Source organism: Oncorhynchus mykiss, chromosome 3, assembly GCF_057628025.1.
Source record: "Oncorhynchus mykiss isolate SJ-2025 chromosome 3, ASM5762802v1, whole genome shotgun sequence".
NCBI lineage: Eukaryota > Metazoa > Chordata > Actinopteri > Salmoniformes > Salmonidae > Oncorhynchus > Oncorhynchus mykiss.
The window spans coordinates 74,713,318-74,733,730 of NC_143024.1; the positions used below are offsets into that span (position 1 = coordinate 74,713,318).

At 45.3% G+C, this 20,413-nt stretch overlaps 1 protein-coding gene across 2 annotated transcripts in view; it reads right to left on the minus strand.

Annotated features, from left to right (window-relative positions):
* Window positions 1-503: 503 nt before the first annotated feature.
* sh3rf3 (SH3 domain containing ring finger 3) overlaps window positions 504-20,413 on the minus strand; it is a 78,931-nt gene continuing 59,021 nt past the window's right edge. The window contains exons 4-9 of one of the 2 annotated variants that reach the window (XM_036974886.2): window positions 18,057-18,526; window positions 17,222-17,392; window positions 16,769-16,974; window positions 12,816-13,150; window positions 11,310-11,641; window positions 504-910 (exon numbers count right to left, since the gene is read on the minus strand). In XM_036974886.2, the coding sequence (XP_036830781.1) occupies window positions 742-910; window positions 11,310-11,641; window positions 12,816-13,150; window positions 16,769-16,974; window positions 17,222-17,392; window positions 18,057-18,526 (1,683 nt within the window). In that variant the 3' untranslated portion in view covers window positions 504-741. Of the gene's footprint in view, window positions 911-10,873; window positions 11,642-12,815; window positions 13,151-16,768; window positions 16,975-17,221; window positions 17,393-18,056; window positions 18,527-20,413 lie in introns of those variants that run through there. The other variant, XM_090230142.1, reaches the window with a different exon arrangement.

Below are 20,413 nucleotides of genomic sequence, written 5' to 3' on the forward strand. Positions count from 1 at the left end.
ACTGTGGATATAGATACTTTTGTACATGTTTCCTCCTTCACAAGGTCCTTTGCTGTTGTTCTGGGATTGATTTGCACATTTTGCACCAAAGTGCGTTCATCTTTAGGAGACAGAACGCGTCTCCTTCCTGAGCGGTATGATGCCTGCGTGGTCCTGTGGTGTTTATACTTGCGTACTATTGTTTGTACAGATGAACGTGGTACCTTCAGGCATTTAGAAATTGCTCCCAAGGATGAACCAGACTTGTGGAGGTCTACAATTTTTTTCTAAAGTCTTGGCTGATTTTTGTTGATTTTCCCATGATGTCAAGCAAAGAGGCACTGAGTTTGAAGGTAGGCCTTGAAATACATCCACAGGTACACCTCCAATTGACTCAAATTATGTCAATTAGCCCATCAGAAGCTTCTAACGCCATAACATAATTTTCTGGAATTTTCCTAGCTGTTTAAAGGCAAAGTCAACATAGTGTATGTAAACTTCTGACCCACTGGAATTGTGATACAGTGAATTATAAGTGAAATAATCTGTCTGTAAACAATTGTTGGAAAATGAATTGTTGTCATTCACAAAGTAGATGTCCTAACCGACTTGCCAAAACTATAGTTTGTTAACAAGAAATTTGTGGAGTGGCTCAAAAACAAGTTTTAATGACTCCAACCTAAGTGTATGTATACTTCCGACTTCAGCTGTGTGTGTGTGTGTGTGTGTGTGTGTGTGTGTGTGTGTGTGTAGCGATCCTGTTCAGAAGATTTCTACAAAGCTGCCGGGGAAGAGCCCAGTGCGTCCAGTCCTCTGCAGAGTGCCTTTGTACCAGCCATCTTCTCTCTTCTTATGAACAAACACCACATCTCCCTCTCTCAGCTCGATCTCTGCCTCGCTCTGAGGGGGGTAGGGCACAACCACACGATACCTAGGGAGGGAGAGTTATGAATAATGATGCACTGTTACTCATATTAAGACACACACACACCATAAACACACACACACACATGCACACACACAGTAAGAGTTGATATATGCAGCTACTTAGGTCAACATCATTCAGCAGTCTTGTACATAAACGGCTCACACAGATTTATAAGTGCTTGACACTTTGGAGTAGTGTGTCTGGAGCAGTGTGTGTGTGTGTGTGTGTGTGTGTGTGTGTGTGTGTATGTTAAGCGGCTGTTCTCAGAGAAAAAATACATGTCTGTGTAAACCAGAGGAGCTATAGCTCACAGTGACCGCTGAAGGACTGATAACCTACAGCTAGTATCAAGCTCCAAGCTGTGAGTGTGTCTGTGTGTGTGCGTATGTGTGTGTGTGTTTCTGTGTGCACACTAGTGCTTGCGCGTGCTTGCACTTTCTTGCGCTTGCTTTCGTGTGTGTGTGCTGGAGGGCACTATTATCTCTGACACACACCGATGGGGATAGGAGAAGTGATGATCAGAGGCTCATTTCTTTTTTGTGCTGCAGTGGCATAGACTAGCGTATGTTTGTATGAGAGTGTGTGTATGAGAGTGTGTGTAAACACAGTATATTTGTTGTAACACCGTAGATATTGGTGTAACCCTAGATTGTAAACTGACATGGCCACATGGTTTGTGTCTCTTTGTTTACAATAACTTGTGCGCAATCTCTTATATGAAGGAAGTCTCTAGGTTCTGCTTGCCTGAGTTAGAACACCTCATGATAAACTGTCGACCACACTATTTATTTTTCGTAGCTGTCTACTTACCACCACATACCAATGATGGCACTAAGACCACACTCAACGAACTCAGGTGGCTCCTCAGGTGGTAGAGCATGGTGCTTGCATATGCATGACTGTAAGTAGCATTGGATAAAAGTGTCTGCTAAATGGCATATATTATTATTATTATAAATCAAATCAAAGTGTATTTGTCACGTGCGCCGAATACAACAGGTGTACAGTGAAATATTTGCTTGCAGGCTCTAACCAATAGTGCAGAGAAAAAAAAGTATGTGTGTGTGTGTGTGTGTGTGTAGGTAAGTAAAGAAATAAAACAACAGTAAAAAGACATTTGAAAATAAGTAGCAAGGCAATATACAGACACCTGTTAGTCCGTCTTATTGAGGTAGTATGTACATGTAGATATGGTTAAAGTGACTATGCATATGTGATGAACAGAGATTAGCAGTAGCGTAAAAAGAGGGGTTATATTAGATATTATAAGTGGTCCGATGACACGGATGCTAAGCTATAAGACTGTTTCACTAGCACAGACTTGAATATGTTACGGGATTCATCCGATGGAATTGAGGAGTTTACTACCTCAGTCACTGGCTTCATAAATAAATTAATTGAGATTATAATGGCGCCAGAGGGGATGGCTGCCCTTTTACGGGCTCCTAACCAACTGTGCTGTTTTATTTATTCTTTTTGCATTGTTTGTAACTAATTTTGTACATAATATTGCTGCTACCGTCTCTTATGACCGAAAATAACATCTGGAGATCAGAACAGCGATTACTCACCTCAAACTGGACGAAGATTATTTCTTTAATGAGTCCGACACGAAGGTTAAACTGCTTTGTCAAGACAAGGCCCAAATCCAGTCATCAGCGTGAAGAAAAGACAGAGAAAAAGGGGGAGGAGGGCAGAGTGCCTGGTATGAATTCACCGACGAGTAACTAAACCACCACTACCCTCTGTATTATTGGCCAACGTGCAAACACTGGAAAAATAACTGGCCGATCTATGATTGAGACTATCCTACCAATGGGACATTCAAAACTCGAATATCTTATGTTTCACTGAGACTTGGCTGAACGACGACACAGATAATATAGAGTTGGCTGGCTTCTACGTGTTTCGGCAGGACAGAGCTGCTACGTCCGTTAAGACGAGGGGCGGGGTTGTGTGTCTATTTGTCAACAACTGCTGGTGCGCGATGTCTAATAATAAAGAAGTCTTGAGGTATTGCTCGCCTGAGGTTGAATACCACATGATAAGCTGTAGACCACACTATCTACCAAGAGAGTTCTCATCTATATTATTCGTAGCCGTTTATTTTCCACCACAAACCGATGCTGGCACTAAGACCCAACTCAACGAGCTGTAAAAGGCCATTTGCAAACAAGAAAATGCTCATCCAGAAGCGGCGCTCCTAGTGGCCGAGGACTTTAATGCAGGCAAACATCTACCAGCATGTCACGTGACACCAGAGGGAAAACAAGTCTAGATCACCTTTACTCCACACACAGAGATGTATACAAAGCTCTCCCTCACCCTCTATTTGGCAAATCTACCCAGAAGCCATGGATTACAGGCAACATCCGCACCGAGCTAAAGGCTAGAGCTGCCGCTTTCAAGGAGAGGGACACTAATCCGGACGCTTATAAGAAATCCTGCAATGTCCTCAAACAAACCATCAAACAGGCAAGGTGTCAATACAGGACTAATATTGAATCCTACTACACCGGCTCTGATGCTCGTCAGATGTGGCAGGGTTTATTATGGACTACAAAGGGAAACCAAACCGCGAGCTTCCCAGCGACGCAAGCCCGCCAGACAAGCTAAATGCCTTTTATGCTCACTTCGAGGCAAGCAACACTGAAGCATGCATAAGAGCACCAGCTGTTCCGGACGACCGTGTGCTCATGCTCTCCATAGCTGATGTGAGCAAGAACTTTAAACAGGTCAACATTCACAAAGCCGCAGGGCCAGAAGGATTACCAGGATGTGTACTCAGAGCATGTGCGGACCATCTGGCAAGTGTCTTCACTGACATGTTCAACCTCTCCCTGACCCAGTCTGTAATACCTACATGTTCAACCTCTCCCTGACCCAGTCTGTAATACCTACATGTTTAACCTCTCCCTGGCAGAGTCTGTAATACCTACATGTTTAACCTCTCCCTGGCAGAGTCTGTAATACCTACATGTTTAACCTCTCCCTGACCCAGTCTGTAATACCTACATGTTTAACCTCTCCCTGACAGAGTCTGTAATACCTACATGTTTAACCTCCCCCTGGCAGAGTCTGTAATACCTACATGTTTAATCTCTCCCTGGCCGAGTCTGTAATACCTACATGTTCAACCTCTCCCTGACCCAGTCTGTAATACCTACATGTTTAACCTCTCCCTGGCAGAGTCTGTAATACCTACATGTTTAACCTCTGGAGAGACCTGAAAATAGCTGTGCAGCAGCGCTCTCCATCCAACCTGGCAGAGCTTGAGAGGATCAGCAGAGAAGAATGGGAGAAACTCCCCAAATACAGGTGTGCCAAGCTTGAAGTGTCATACCCAAGAAGACTTGAGGCTGTAATCGCTGCCAAAGGTGCTTCAACAAAGTACTGAGTAAAGAGTCTGAATACTTATGTAAATGTAATATTAACTTTTTTTTATTTGATCAATTTTCAAACATTTCTAAAAACCTGTCTTTGCTTTGTCAACAATGTAATCCATTCTCTAATAAGTCTGTAACCTAACAAAAATGTGGAAATCTGAATACTTTCCAAATGCACTCTACAGTACATGTATGAAATCGGACAAATGTAAGCACCCAGCTAATTATTACAATTACCCCCAAGCTATACGACTGCTAAATACACTGAACAAAACTATAAACACAACATGTTAACACAGCATAGCATGTAACGTTTGTGTCTCATGAGCTGAAATAAAAGATCCCAGAAATGTTCCCGCACAAAAAGCTTATTTCTGTCAAATATTGTGCACAAATTTGTTTACATCCCTTACATCCCTTAGTGAGCATTTCTCCTTTGCCAAGATAATACATCCACCTGACAGGTGTGGCATATAAAGAAACTGATTAAACAGCATGATCATTACACAGCTGAACCTTGTGCCGTGAGCATAAAAAAGGCCACTCTACAATGTGCAGTTTTGTCATACAGCACAATGCCACAGATGCAATTAGCATGCTGATTGCAGGAATGTTCACCAGAGATCGTTTAGAGAATTTGGCAGTACGTCCAACTGGCCTCACAACCGCAGACCATGTGTAACCACGCCAGCCCAGGACCTCCACATCCGACTTCGTCACTTGTGGGATCGTCTTGAGACCAGCCACCTGAACAGCTGATGAAACGGTGGATTTGCACAACCAAAGAATTTCTGCACAAACTGTCAGGAACTGTCAGAGGGAAGCTCATCTGCATGCGCATCGTCTTCACCAGGGTCTTGAACTGACTACAGTTCGTCGACGTAACCGACTTCAGTGGGCAAATACTCACATTCGATGGCCACTGGCACGCTGGAGAAGTGTGCTCTTCATGGATGAATCCCGGTTTCAACTGTACCAGGCAGATGACAGACACAGTATGGTGTCATGTGGGCGAGCGGGTTTCTGATGTCAACGTTGTGAACAGAGTGCCCCATGGTGGCGGTGGGATTATGGTATGGGCAGGCATAAGCTACGGACAACAAACACAATTGCATTTTATCGATGGCAATTTGAATGCACAGAGATACTGTGACGAAATCCTGAGGCCCATTGTCGTGCCATTCATCCACCACCATCACCTCATGTTTCAGCATGATAATGCACGGCCCCATGTCGCAAGGATCCGTGCACAATTACTGGAAGCTGAAAATGTCCCAGTTCCTCCATGGCCTGCATACTCACCAGACATGTCACCCATTGAGCATGTTGGGATGCTCTGGATTGACATATATGACAGCGTGTTCCAGTTCCTGCCAATATCCAGCAACTTTGCACAGCCATTGAAGAGGAGTGGGACAACATTCCACAGGCCCCAATCAACAGCCTGATCAACTATGTGAAGGAGATGTGTCACGCTGCATGAGGCAAATGGTGGTCACACCAGATACTGACTGGTTTTCTGATCCTCACCCCTACCTTTTTTTAAGGTATCTGTGACCAACAGATGAATATGTCTACTCCCAGTCAGCCTGATCAACTCTATGCAAAGGAGATATAAGGCAAATAGTGGTCACACCAGATGCTGACTGGTTTTCTGATCCACTCCCTTACCTTTAAAAGGTATCTGTGAACAACAGATGCATATCTGTATACATATCTCAGATGCATATCTGTATACATATCTCAGATGCATATCTGTATACATATCTCAGATGCATATCTGTATACATATCTCAGATGCATATCTGTATACATATCTCAGATGCATATCTGTATACATATCTCAGATGCATATCTGTATACATATCTCAGATGCATATCTGTATACATATCTCAGATGCATATCTGTATACATATCTCAGATGCATATCTGTATACATATCTCAGATGCATATCTGTATACATATCTCAGATGCATATCTGTATACATATCTCAGATGCATATCTCCTGTTCCAAGATGGCATAGCAGCAGACGTCCTTTGTCCTAGTCTTGTCGTGTCCCGTGTATATACTGTATATATTTACATCTTTCTTTTTATATCTTTTATATATTTTCTTTTCCAAAAACTCAACTTCAAAACACTCTCCTACAACCCGCCTCACCAATTCAAAAAAAATCTGAAATCCACAATAGAAGCTAGCCAGAAGCTAACCAGAAGCTATCCAGAAGCTAACCAGAAGCTAGCCAGTTTACTGGCTAACATTAGTATTCAGCTAACCACGGTTTGTGGTCATCAGCTATCCTTTAGCTCGAAAAGCTATCGCCAGTTTTGTACAATGAGACTCAGACCAGAACATACCGAACCTATTTTTCTCTCCATATCCCCGGATTTCAACCACAAGCTCTGGACATTTACACCTGGATCTCGCAGCTAGCTAGCTGCTATCCGTGTGACTATTGGCTTACGTCGATCCCGGAGCAAACATCAATTATTCCGGAGCTAGCCAGCTGGAGAGTTCCATCAGCCACTCCTGGGCTACAATCACCTATCCGGACCCGTTTTACTGCCAACGCGGAGCCCCACCGGGCCTTCACGACTGGACTACCGACGTTATTTGCCCGAGGGAGTTATCCAACTGGCCCCTCCGACGCGACGTTACCTGAACGCCCATCTGCGGTCCGCTAATCGTTAGCTGTCTTATCGGCTGCTATCTGAATAGGTCTATCTGACAATTTTTCTTGGGTCACTATAACTATATCTATTTTGCCAATTGGATTGATCCCCTCTACCATACGGAACCCCACTAATCGACCAAAGGAAACGCACGAGGTGGCTAAAAACAGACCATCCTATGCTAGCTTGCTACCGATGGCCTGGCTAGCTGTCTGAATCGCTGTACCCCAACCAACCTCACTACTCACTGGACCCTTATGATCACTCAACTAAGCATGCCTCTCCTTAATGTCAATATGTCTTGTCCATTGCTGTTCTGGTTAGTGTCTATTGGCTTATTTCACTGTAGAGCCTCTAGCCCTGCTCATTATACCTTATCCAACCTTTCAGTTCCACTACCCACACATGCGATGACATCACCTGGTTTCAATTATGTTTCTAGAGACAATATCTCTCTCATCATCACTCAATACCTAGGTTTACCTCCACTGTATTCACATCCTACCATACCTTTGTCTGTACATTATACTTTGAACCTATTTTATCGCCCCCAGAAACATCCTTTTACTCTCTGTTCCGGACGTTCTAGATGACCAATTCTCATAGCTTTTAGCCGTACCCTTATCCTACTCCTCCTCTTTTCCTCTGGTGATGTAGAGATGAATCCAGGCCCTGCAGTGCCTAGCTCCACTCCTATTCCCCAGGCGCTCTCTTTTGATGACTTCTGTAACCGTTAAAGCCTTGGTTTCATGCATGTTAACATTAGAAGCTTCCTCCCTAAGTTTGTTTTATTCACTGCTTTAGCACACTCTGCCAACCCGGATGGTCTGCCGTGTCTGAATCCTGGCTTAGGAAGACCACCAAAAATTCTGAAATCTGAAACCCCCTTTGGCTGTTCTATCTTGTCTGAAAATGTTGTAGTAAGGGATGGAGATTTCAGAATTTTTGGTGGTCTTCCTAAGCCAGGATTCAGACACGGCAGACCATCCGGGCTGGCAGAGTGTGCTAAAGCAGTGAATAAAACTGTTTGCAATCTACTGCAAAGATAGGCTGCAGAGGTCTGTAAAAAATCCACCTCTCTAAAAACAAGTCTCTCGCCGTTGCTGCCTGCTATAGACCACCCTCTGCCCCCAGCTGTGCTCTGGACACCATATGTGAACTGATTGCCCCCCATCTATCTTCAGAGCTCGTGCTGCTAGGCGACCTAAACTGGAAAATGCTTAACACCCCGGCCATCCTACAATCTAAGCTTGCCGTCAATTGAGGATGCCCTCAATCTCACACAAATGATCAATGAACCTACCAGGTATCACCCCAAAGCCGGGCACCCTCATCGATATCATCCTAACCAACTTGCCCTCTAAATACACCTCTGCTGATTTCAACCAAGATCTCAGTGATCACTGCCTCATTGCCTGCATCCGTAATGGGTCAGCGGTCAAATGACCTCCACTCATCACTGTCAAACGGTCCCTGAAACACTTCAGCGAGCAGGCCTTTCTAATCGACCTGGCCTGGGTATCCTGGAAGGATATTGATCTCATCCCGTCAGTAGAGGATGCCTGTTTTTAAATTTTTAAATGCCTTCCTAACCATCTTAAATAAGCATGCCCCATTCAAGAAATTTAGAACCAGGAACAGATATAGCCCTTGGTTCTCTTCAGACCTGACAGCCCTTAACCAACACAAAAACATCCTATGGCATTCTGCATTAGCATCGAACAGCCCCCTGTGATATGCACATTTTCAGGGAAGCTAGAAACCAATATACACAGGCAGTTAGAAAAGCCAAGGCTAGTTTTTTCAAGCAGAAATTTGCTTCCTGCAACACAAACTCAAAAAAGTTCTGGGACACTGTAAAGTCCATGGAGAATAAGAACACCTCCTCCCAGCTGCCCACTGCACTGAGGATAGGAAATACTGTCACCACCGATAAATCCACTATAATTGAGAATTTCAATAAGCATTTTTCTACTGCTGGCCATGCTCTCCACCTGGCTACCCCTACCCCAGTCAACAGCACTGCACCCCCCACAGCAACTCGCCCAAGCCTTCCCCATTTCTCCTTCTCCCAAATCCAGTCAGCTGATGTTCCGAAAGAGCTGCAAAATCTGGACTCTCTGCAAATCAGCCGGGCTAGACAATCTGGAACTTTTCTTTCTAAAATGATCTGCCGAAATTGTTGCAACCCCTATTACTAGCCTGTTCAAACTCTCTTTCGTGTCGTCTGAGATTCCCAAAGATTAGAAAGCATCTGTGGTCATCCCCCTCTTCAAAGGGGGGGACACTCTTGACCCAAACTGCTACAGACCTATATCTATCCTAACCTGCCTTTCTAAGGTCTTCGAAAGCCAAGTCAACAAACAGATTACCGACCATTTCGAATCCCACCATACCTTCTCCGCTATGCAATCTGGTTTCAGAGTTGGTCATGGATGCACCTCACTCTCAAGGTCCTAAACAATATCTTAACCGCCATCGATAAGAAACAATATTGTGCAGCCGTATTCACTGACCTGGCTAAGGCTTTCGACTCTGTCAATCACCACATCCTCATCAGCAGACTCGATTGCCTTGGTTTCTCAAATGATTGCCTCGCCTGGTCCAACTACTTCTCTGATAGAGTTCAGTGTGTCAAATCGGAGGGCCTGTTGTCCGGGCCTCTGGCAGTCTCTAAGGGGGTGCCACAGGGTTCAATTCTTGGACCGACTCTTCTCTGTATACATCAATGATGTCGCTCTTGCTGCTGGTGAGTCTCTGATCCACCGCTACGCAGACGACACCATTCTATATACTCTGGCCCTTCTTTGGACACTGTGTTAACTAACCTCCAGACGAGCTTCAATGCCATACAACTCTCCTTTCATGGCCTCCAATTGCTCTTAAATACAAGTAAAACTAAATGCATGCTCTTCAACCGATCGCTTCCTGCACCTGACCGCCCGTCCAACATCACTACTCTGGACGGTTCCGACTTAGAATATGTGGACAACTACAAATAACTGTCAATGACTGGAACGAACTACAAAAATCTCTGAAACTGGAAACACTTATCTCCCTCACTAGCATTAAACACCAGCTGTCAGAGCAGCTCACAGATTACTGCACCTGTACATAGCCCATCTATAATTTAGCCCAAAAAACTACCTCTCCCCCTACTGTATTTATTTATTTATTTTTGCTCCTTTGCACCCCATTATTTCTATCTCTACTTTGCACATTCTTACACTGCAAATCAACCATTCCAGTGTTTTACTTGCTATATTGTATTTACTTTGCCACCATGGCCTTTTTTTGCCTTTACCTTCCTTATCTCACCTCACTTGCTCACCTTGTATATAGACTTATTTTTCTACTGTATTATTGACTCCATGTGTAACTCTGTGTTGTTGTATGTGTCAAACTGCTTTGCTTTATCTTGGCCAGGTCGCAATTGTAAATGAGAACTTGTTCTCAACTTGCCTACCTGTTTAAATAAAGGTGAAATAAAAAATAATTAAATAAATACCCAGTCATGTGAAACCCATATATTAGGGCCTCATAAATGTATTTCAATTGACTGATTTCCTTATATGAACTGTAACTCAGTAACATTTTTGAAATGATTGCATGTTGCGTTTATATTTTTGTTCAGCATAGTTAGTTAAATAGTTAACCAATAGCTACCCAGAATATCTTCATTGACCCTTTTTGCACTAATCTCTTTTGACTCATCACATACGATGCTGTTACTGTTTATTATCTACCTCGCTGCCTAGTCACTTTATCCCTACCTATATGTACATCTCTTCCTCAATTATCTTGTACCCCTGAACATCGACTCAGTACTGGTACCCTGGTAAATAGACAAGTTACTCATTGTGTATTTATTCCTTGTGTTATTATTATAATTATTTGTTGCATTGTTGGGAAGGGCCCGTTAGTAAGCATTTCACTGTTAGTCTACACCTGTTGTATACGAAGCATGTGACAAATAAAATTATATTTGATTTTTTGACAAACACACATACACACACTAACACACACACACATTGTAATGCTGTGGTATTGTGGATTTTATATTGTACATTTAACAGAGTAATAATGTAATAATGTATTGCGTTATTTATGATGTATGGGGATCCTAATAAATACTACTCAATACTGTATATGTATACCTCTCTCTGAACAGGGTGTGTGTATGAGAGTGTGTGTAACCACAATACTGTATATGTATACCTCTCTCTGGACAGGGTGTGTGTATGAGAGTGTGTGTAACCACAATACTGTATATGTATACCTCTCTCTGAACAGGGTGTGTGTATGAGAGTGTGTGTAACCACAATACTGTATATGTATACCTCTCTCTGGACAGGGGTTTGGGTTCAGGCCGGAGGGCCAGCAGTGCGTTTCCGGTGCGGGGCGTCGGGGGCGACCGGGGGAAGTTGAGGTCGAGGGATCCTGACTTCCTGTGCAGAGGCTCTAACCCCATGGCCCCCACCATCTCACTCTCAATTGGACAAGACCCGGCACGCCCCTGAGCTTCCATAGGACAGGAACCAGAGCGGGTGTGATGTGGGAGGACGGCACCCGACAGGGGAAGGGTCGGGGGGGAGGACGGGGGAGAGCGAGATGACTTCTTCTTGGCCGCGGCTCCTGAGAGAAGCTTTAGCAGACCTCCTTTCTTCTCTTTCTGCGGACAGAGAGAGCGAGACAGAGAAGAGAAGGGGATTATAAAATGATAAGTCTCTTCTTTTCACTCATCTACAGACTATCTGTTCTTTTTGTCTGACAGTATCACTCCTGGTCTCAGAGACAGTTATCTGGTGTCTACCTGATGTAATAATGACACCTTCTGTTTGCCAGTACAGTATCTGAAATCTGAGTGTAGTTCTCTGACCTGCCACTAGAGAGCAGCACATATACAGAGCAGATAGTTTAGTTTCGATGTATGTGAGGTGGAATTTACTGTGTGTGTGTGTGTGTTTCTGTGTGTGTGTTTCTGTGTGTGTGTGTGTGTGTGTGTGTGTGTGTGTGTGTGTGTGTGTGTGTGTGTGTGTGTGTGTGTGTGTGTGTGTGTGTGTGTGTGTGTGTGTGTGTGTGTGTGTGAGTGAGTGTGTGTGTGTAATCATGTGCCTGTGTGCATGTTAGAGGTGATGGGTGAGCCAATTATCAGCGCATAATGAGTATGGATGCGTCTGTGACGGCACAGCAGGACTCATAACACACGCAAAGACATCCGCGCACACACCACAAATCTCAAACTCCCTGACACACACAGCTCAATCAGGCAGCAAACTCCAACGCATAATAAGCCAATGCATGTGGGAAATAAAATGGTTAGGAAAGATAGTAGGCTTGATGCTATGAGACTAAATCATACTATAGATGATCTATCACAGCTCATAGTCAAATAATGTTTATCGTGGTCGTTCCCTAGTCTATTTGTCTTAGTCTCTGCCCAGCTTCAGATTAAATCTTATTGCCACAAACTGTCTCATCTTGTGTCTGTGAAGCCAGATAGGCTCCTCTCTCACAGACATCTCTACCATCCATCATTGTCACCGTGGACTCAGCTTTAATATACACATCAAGATGAAGACAGAAACACAGAGACAGCCCTGTTACACTGGTAGTCTGCCTGTTTGTCGTTGGAGGATTCTGCACCATGTCCAGGTGCAAGCAACTTCCTCCCCAACACCTTTTCCCCTAGCTATTCCTTTAATAATCCCTGTCTATATCCTGACTATGGCATCATGTTGAAAGATTTTAAAGCAGTGTGATGTGGGAACCAGACTCTGTTGTGAGCATGGAGCAAGGAGAGAGAGAGATGAGAGGACAGAAAGAGAGACAGCTAGATGACTCACCTTCTCTGGTTTTGGGGGGACTGCCCCCTGGGCGTTGCTGTGGGAGGGGCCAGGTGAGGGTGGCTGGAAGGGATTGGTTGATTCTCCATTGAGCAGGGCAGCACTGGCGTTGGGAGGGGTAAGGCAGGAGAGGGGAGAGGAACGGGGAAGGAGAGGGGAGGAGAGGCAGGAGAGGGGGCGCGAGGCAGGGGAGGAGAGGGGGGAAGGGCCGGGGGACACCATGGACATTGGGCGAGCGGATTGGCCAGCGCAGCGCGAGGGGGAGGAGTTCTGATGTCGGAGAGGAGAGATGGCCGCTGTGGGACGCTCTGGGCTACTGGCGGGCGGGCTGTGGACTGAACAAACACATTACGCACTATAACACACTCTTATATAGTATTACACAGTATCTTACTGTTACTAGACACCACCTGCATCCTGTTTCTACTGTCATCAGAGCTGGCAGTTTGAACTCACATAGCCTACCTATGAAGATACTTTCTTTTGTAATGGATACCAGATGTGTTGATTTGTGTGAGTGAGAAAGAAAAAGAGAGAGAGAGAGAGACAGAGAGAGGAGGTGGAGAGAGAGAGAGAGAGAGAGAGGAGGTGGGGGGAGAGAGAGAGAGAGAGAGAGGAGGTGGGGAGAGAGAGAGAGAGAGAGAGAGAGAGAGAGGGGGGAGGTGGGGAGAGAGAGAGAGGGGAGGTGGGGAGAGAGAGAGAGAGGTGGGGAGAGATTGAGTTCTGTGCTCTATTATTACGCCTCCACTAAACAACAGCAGTGATGTCACTGAGGAAGGAGTGTGTGTGTGTGTGTGTGTGTGTGTGTGTGTGTGTGTGTGTGTGTGTGTGTGTGTGTGTGTGTGTGTGTGTGTGTGTGTGTGTGTGTGTTATTCTGGGAAGCGATTCCTCACTGTGCACTCATAAGGCTCCCAGGAGAAACTTTAAATACCATCATGTTCTCCGTGACGGAGAGAGGGAAGGAGGGAGAGAGGCAAGGAGGGAGAGAGAGGCCAGATATAAGAGAGATGGATAAAATGTACAGCACTAGAACCTGAATCATCTTTGTGTGTGTGTGAGTGTATGTACAGTACCAAAAGTCAAAAGTTTGGACATACCTACTCATTCAAGGGTTTTTCTTTATTTTTACTATTTTCTACATTGTAAAATAATAGTGAAGACTTCAAAACTATGAAATAACACATATGGAATCATATAGTAACCAATTTTCTTTTTAAGTTACTATATTTTATAATATATTTTATATTTCAGATTATTCAAAGTAGCCAGTCTTTGCCTTGATGACAGCTTTGCATACTCTTGCAATTCTCTCAACCAGCTTCACCTGGAATGCTTTTCCAGGTGAACAAATGATAGTCACACTAAGCACAAACCGGATGGGATGGCTTATCACTGCAGAATGCAATGGTAGCCATGCTGGTTAAGTGTGCCTTGAATTCTAAATATATCACAGACAGTGTCACCAGCAAAGCACTCCCGCACCACCTCTTAAACGCAAGTAAAACTAAATGCATGCTATTCAACCGATCACTGCCCGCACCTGCTTGCCCATCCAGCATCACTACTCTGGACGGCTCTGACTTAGAATACGTGGACAACTACAAATACCTAGGTGTCTGGTTAGACTGTAAACTCTCCTTCCAGACTCACATTAAGCATCTCCAATCCAAAATTAAATCTAGAATTGGAATCCTATATCGCAACATGGGCTCCTTCACTCATGCTGCCAAACATACCCTCGTAAAACTGACTATCTTACCGATCCTCGACTTCGGTGTCGTCATCTATACAATATCCTCCAAAACTCAACTCAACAAACTGGATGCAGTCTATCACAGTGCCATCCATTTTGTCACCAAAGCCCCATACACTACCCACCATTGTGACCTGTACGCTCTCGTTGGTTGGCCCTCGCTTCATACTCATCGCCAAACCCACTGGCTACAGGTTATCTACAAGTCTCTGCACCCACTCGTAGCACGCACTTCAGCAGGTATATCTCACTGGTCACCCCCAAAGCCAATTCCTCCTTTGGTCGTCTTTCCTTCCAGTTCTCTGCTGCCAATGACTGGAACGAACTGCAAAAATCTCTGAAGCTGGAGACTCATATCTCCCTCACTAGATTTAAGCACCAGCTCTCAGAGCAGCTCACAGAACACTGCACCTGTACATAGCCCATCTGTAAACAGCCCATCTATCTACCTACCTCATCCCCATACAGTATTTATTTATCTTGCTCCTTTGCACCCCAGTATCTCTACTTGCACATTCATCTTCTGCACATCTACCATTCCAGTGTTTAATTGCTATATTGTAATTACTTCGCCACCGTGGCCTATTTATTGCCTTACCTCATTTGCACTCACTGTATATAGACTTTTTGTTTTCTTTTGTTCTACTGTATTATTGACTATCTTTTGTTTATTCCATGTGTAACTCTGTGTTGTTGTATGTGTCGAATTGCTTTGCTTAATCTTGGCCAGGTCGCAGTTGCAAATGAGAACTTGTTCTCAACTATCCTACCTGGTTAAATAAAGGTGAAATAAAAAATAAATAAAACCATCACACCTTCTCCTCCATGCTTCACTGTGGGAACCACACATGCGGAGATCATCCGTTCACCTACTCTGCGTCTCACAAAGACACAGCGGTTGGAACCAAAAATCAAAAAATTTCGACTCATCAGACCAAAGGACAGATTGCCACCTGTCCATTGCTCGTATTTCTTGGCCCAAGCAAGTCTCTTCTTATTGGTGTCCTTTAGTAGTGGTTTCTTTGCAGCAATTCAACCATGAAGGCCTGATTCACACAGTCTCCTCTGAACAGTTGATGTTGAGATGTGTCTGTTACTTTAATTCTGTGAAGCATTTATTTGGGCTACAATTTCTGAAGCTGGTAACTCTAAGGAACTTATCGTCTGCAGCAGAGGGAGGTAACTCTGGATTTCCTGTGGCGGTCCTCATGAGTGCTAGTTTCATCATAGAGCTTCATGGTTTTTGCGACTGCACTTGAAGAAACTTTCAAAGTTCATTAAACTTTCCGAATTGACTAACCTTAATATCTTAAAGTCATCATGGATTGTATTTTCTCTTTGCTTATTTGAGCTGTTCTTGCCATAATGTGGACTTGGTCTTTTACCAAATAGGGCTGTCTATCAGGAATCAAGGTAAGACCCAGATGTAGACACATTGAATTGACAATGGTTTAATATTCCAACAGGGGCAGGCAATAGACAGGTCAAGGCAGGCAGGGGTCAGTAAACCAGAGGTGGGACAACGGTACCGGACGGCAGGCAGACTCAGGGTCAGGGGTAGGCAGAGTGGTCAGGCAGGCGGGTTCAGAGTCAGGACATGCAAGGGTCAAAAACCAGGAGGGCGAGAAAAAGAAAGACTGGGAAAAGCAGGAGCTGATAACAAAAACGCTGGTTGAATTGACAAACAAGACAAAATGGCAATAGACAAACAGAGAACACAGGTATAAATACACAGGGGATAATGGGGAAGATGGGCGACACCTGGAGGGGGGTGGAGACAATCACAAGGACAGAAGATAGTGTCACACCCTGATCTGTGACACTATCTTCTGCATACCACCACTACCTTGTCACAACACAACTGATTGGCTCAAATGCATTAAAAAGGAAAGAAATTCCACAAATTAATTGAAATGCATTTCAGGTGACTACCTCATGAAGCTGGTTGAGAGAATGCCAAGAGTGTGCAAAGCTGTCATCAAGCCAAAGGCTGGCTACTTTGAAGAATATCAAATATAAAATATATTTTGATTTTGATTTTAACACTTTTTGGTTTACTACACGGTTCCATGTGTTATTTCATAGTTTTGAAGTCTTCACTATTATTCTACAATGTAGAAAATAGTCAAAATAAAGAAAAAGCCTTGAATGAGTAGGTGTGCTCAAACTTTTGACTGGTATTGTATGTGCGTGTACTCACCCAGTTGCATGGCAGAGCGGGCCTGGTTAACTGTTTGTTGTCCAGAGCGAAGGCAGTTCTTCAGCTGAGCAGCGGCAGACTGTGGGGAGGAAGGGGGAGGTGAGGGACGAGAGGAGGAGGGGGAGGCTGCCTTACTCCCCTGTCCCGCCCCTCCCACCTGCCCTGAGAGACAGGAGTTCCGCGAACCACCCACCGCAAACGGAGCTCTGCAGAGAGAGAGAGAGAGAGAGAGAGAGAGAGAGAGAGAGAGAGAGAGAGAGAGGAGAGCCTGAATGGTTCCAATGAGTCCTGTAAGAATAGTGACCATGATACCATTGACATCAGCTCTAGAATACTATCATAACCATAGCTGCTTATCGACTGCCTGTCACACCGAGCTATGCGTTTTAAAGGGTGTGTGAGAGATAGTGTGTGTGAAAGGAGAAAGAGAGAGAGAGAAAGTGTGTGTCTCACCTGGACACGGGTGTGACGTAGTTTCCAGGGAAGACTCCTGAAGCAGCGGTGCGTAGAGAGGTCCCTTTAAACCAGCCGTCCTGACACTTCTCTGTGACACGGTACATCTCTCCTTTCCTCAGCTCCAACTCATCTGCCTTCTGGGGCTTATACGCATACAGGGCCAGGTAGCTGGGATACACAGAGATCATTCATGATAACGGGATGAAAAAATGACTGGTATTCTTTTCAAATGGTCAAACAAATATGTAATAAAATACTCCCACATAAAAAGAGGTTCCGTACAATTGTCTCATGAACTCAAATCCAAATGGCTGGAGTAAAGAACTCAAAGAAAAATGTTGACTTCACTGTCCAAATACTGTTGGGGGGTACTGTATGGCTGGATATATGTTTGATATATGAATGTATAGGTCTGAATACAAGTCTGAAGAATAATAGGAGGGAAGAGTAAACAAGGTCTCCATGCACTGCCTCTGGGTTACTATGGTAACTGGGGGACGTTTTCCCCATAGCAACAGGGCTGGTTGCCAGGTCGGAGATGGAAGTGTCTGACCTCATCAGCGGGACAACCTGCTCTGGATACTATGTGTGTGTGTGTGTGTGTGTGTGTGTGTGTGTGTGTGTGTGTGTGTGTGTGTGTGTTGCCTGCGCCCGGGGAAATATGTAATTAGGTGCGACAGCATCTCTATATTCATCTCAGTTTCCGTATCACCATATAGATAGGACAGCAGCTCAGAGAAAACAGACAGCATTGCTAGTCAACTCATTTACCTCTAGATTTACCAGTTAGTGAACCATGCCTGTGTGATGAGTAAACTGTACTGTAACTTACATGTTGAGTGGTAGTTGGACCTTGGCTTGAGCCAGCAGTTCTGAGGTGACTGAAGCCACTCTGGGAGGAACCAGAACCCCTACTGAGGAGGGAGCGGGACCGGGGGGAGAGTCCTGTATTCGTGCAGCAGCCCTGGGGTCAGAGGAGCTGATGAGGACAGGGTGGGAGATCTCCATACTGTGTCTGTTGTTGAGCTGTGCTGTCCGCTGGGTCACACTCAGAGCTGTGAACGAGTGGCGCTTCTTAGCATTCTTCTTCCCCTCTCCTCCTTTCCTCTCCTCTCCTCCTCTCCTCTCCTCCCCTCGCCTCTGGAGGGCGCCATTGCTGCTTCCTGGAGAGGATGGGTTAGGGGAGGGGCCAGAGGAGCAGGGACCCAATGTGAGGCCGGGGGGCGGGTCAGAGCTGGGGCCAGGGACAGGATTGGGTGTCGGCTTGTCAATCTCCATCAACTGTTTGGCTGTTTCATTTAGCTAGAGTGAGGAGGAGAGGAGAAGAGAGGAGGAGAGGAGAAGAGAGGAGAGAGGAGGAGAGGAGAAGAGAAGAGAGGAGAGAGGAGGAGAAGAGGAGAGAGGAGAGAGGAGAGAGGAGAAGAGAGGAGAGAGGAGGAGAGGAGGAGAGAGGAAGAGAGGAGGAGAGGAGAAGAGAGGAGAGAGGAGGAGTGGAAAAGAGAGGAGAGAGGATGAGAAGAGAGGAGATGAGGAGAGAAGAGAGGAGAGGAGGAGAGAAGAAAGAGGAGAGAGGAGGAGAGGAGAAGAGATGAGAGAGGAGTAGAGGAGAAGATAATAAAGAGGAGGAGAGGAGGAGAGGAGGAGAGAGGAGAGGAGAAGAGAGGAGAGGAGAAGAGAGGAGAGAGGAGGAGAGGAGAAGAGAGGAGAGAGGAGGAGAGAGGAGGAGAGGAGGAGAGGAGGAGAGATGAGAGAGGAGGAGAGGAGGAGAGAGGAGGAGAGGAGAAGAGAAGAGGGGAGAGAGGAGAAGAGAGGAGAGAGGAGGAGAGGAGAGAGAAGAGAGGAGGAGAGGAGAAGAGAGGAGAGGAGAGGAGAGAGGAGAGAGGAGGAGAGGAGGAGAGATGAGAGAGGAGGAGAGGAGGAGAGAGGAGGAGAGGAGAAGAGAAGAGGGGAGAGAGGAGAAGAGAGGAGAGAGGAGGAGAGGAGAGAGAAGAGAGGAGGAGAGGAGAAGAGAGGAGAGAGGAGAAGAGAGGAGAGAGGAGGAGAGAGGAGAAGAGAGGAGGAGAGGATCTCAGATCTCCTGGCTCTCAGAGCCTGCCTGCTCTTGTTGGCAGAACGTCAAACCAGCCACAAAGGATCACACACACACAAAGACACACACACACAACCACACGCTGCAGCCTTAGGAGTATCTATGTACTCAGTGAAAGAGGAGGAGGAGAGAACAACGTTTGTAATGCAGCTCATATCTGAGAGGATGATAGTAGTCTTGTAGTCTGTTCCTTCTAGTCAGATAATAAACACACTGAATCTGCCCAGCAACAATACTACTCACGCTACCTCACAGACGGATGCTCAGTATCACAGTCACAGGTCCTCTCAGAGCTCACACACACACACACACACACACACACACACACACACACACACACACACACACACACACACACACACACACACACACACACACACACACACACACACATCACACACACACACACACACACACACACACAGAGAGAGACATGTGGGGATCAAACAACTTAATCCCATTCAATCCAATTTTCCCTAACACCTAACTCTAACCTTAACCCCAAAGCCCTGACCCTAAACCTAACCCTAAACCTAACCCTAATTGTAACCCTACACCTAATTGTAACCCTAAACCTAACCCTAAAATAGCCTTTCTCCTTGTGGGGACCGGTAAAATGTCCCCTCTTGTCCAAATGTTCCTTGTTTTACTATCCTTGTGAAGACTTCTGGTCCCCACAAGGGATAGTAAAACCAAAAACACACACACATACACCCACAAATATACACACCACAAAGGTCAATGTCAATGTGACACTAATGCCATTATCAAATCAAATGCAATGGCAATGCAATGCAAAAAGTCTGAGTAGTCATTTGATTAGCTGTTCAGGAGTCTTATGGCTTGAGGGTAGAATATATTTTGGAGCCTCTTGGACCTAGACTTGGCGCTCCGGTACCGCTTGCCATGCAGTAGCAGGGAGAACAGTCTATGACTAGGGTGGCTGGAGTCTTTGACAATTTTTAGAGCCTTCCTCTGACACGGCCTAGTATAGAGGTCCAGGATGGAGGGAAGCTTGACCCCGGTGATGTACAGGGCCGTACGCACTACGCTCTGTGGTGCCTTGCGGTCGGAGGCCGAGCAGTTGCCATACCAGGCAG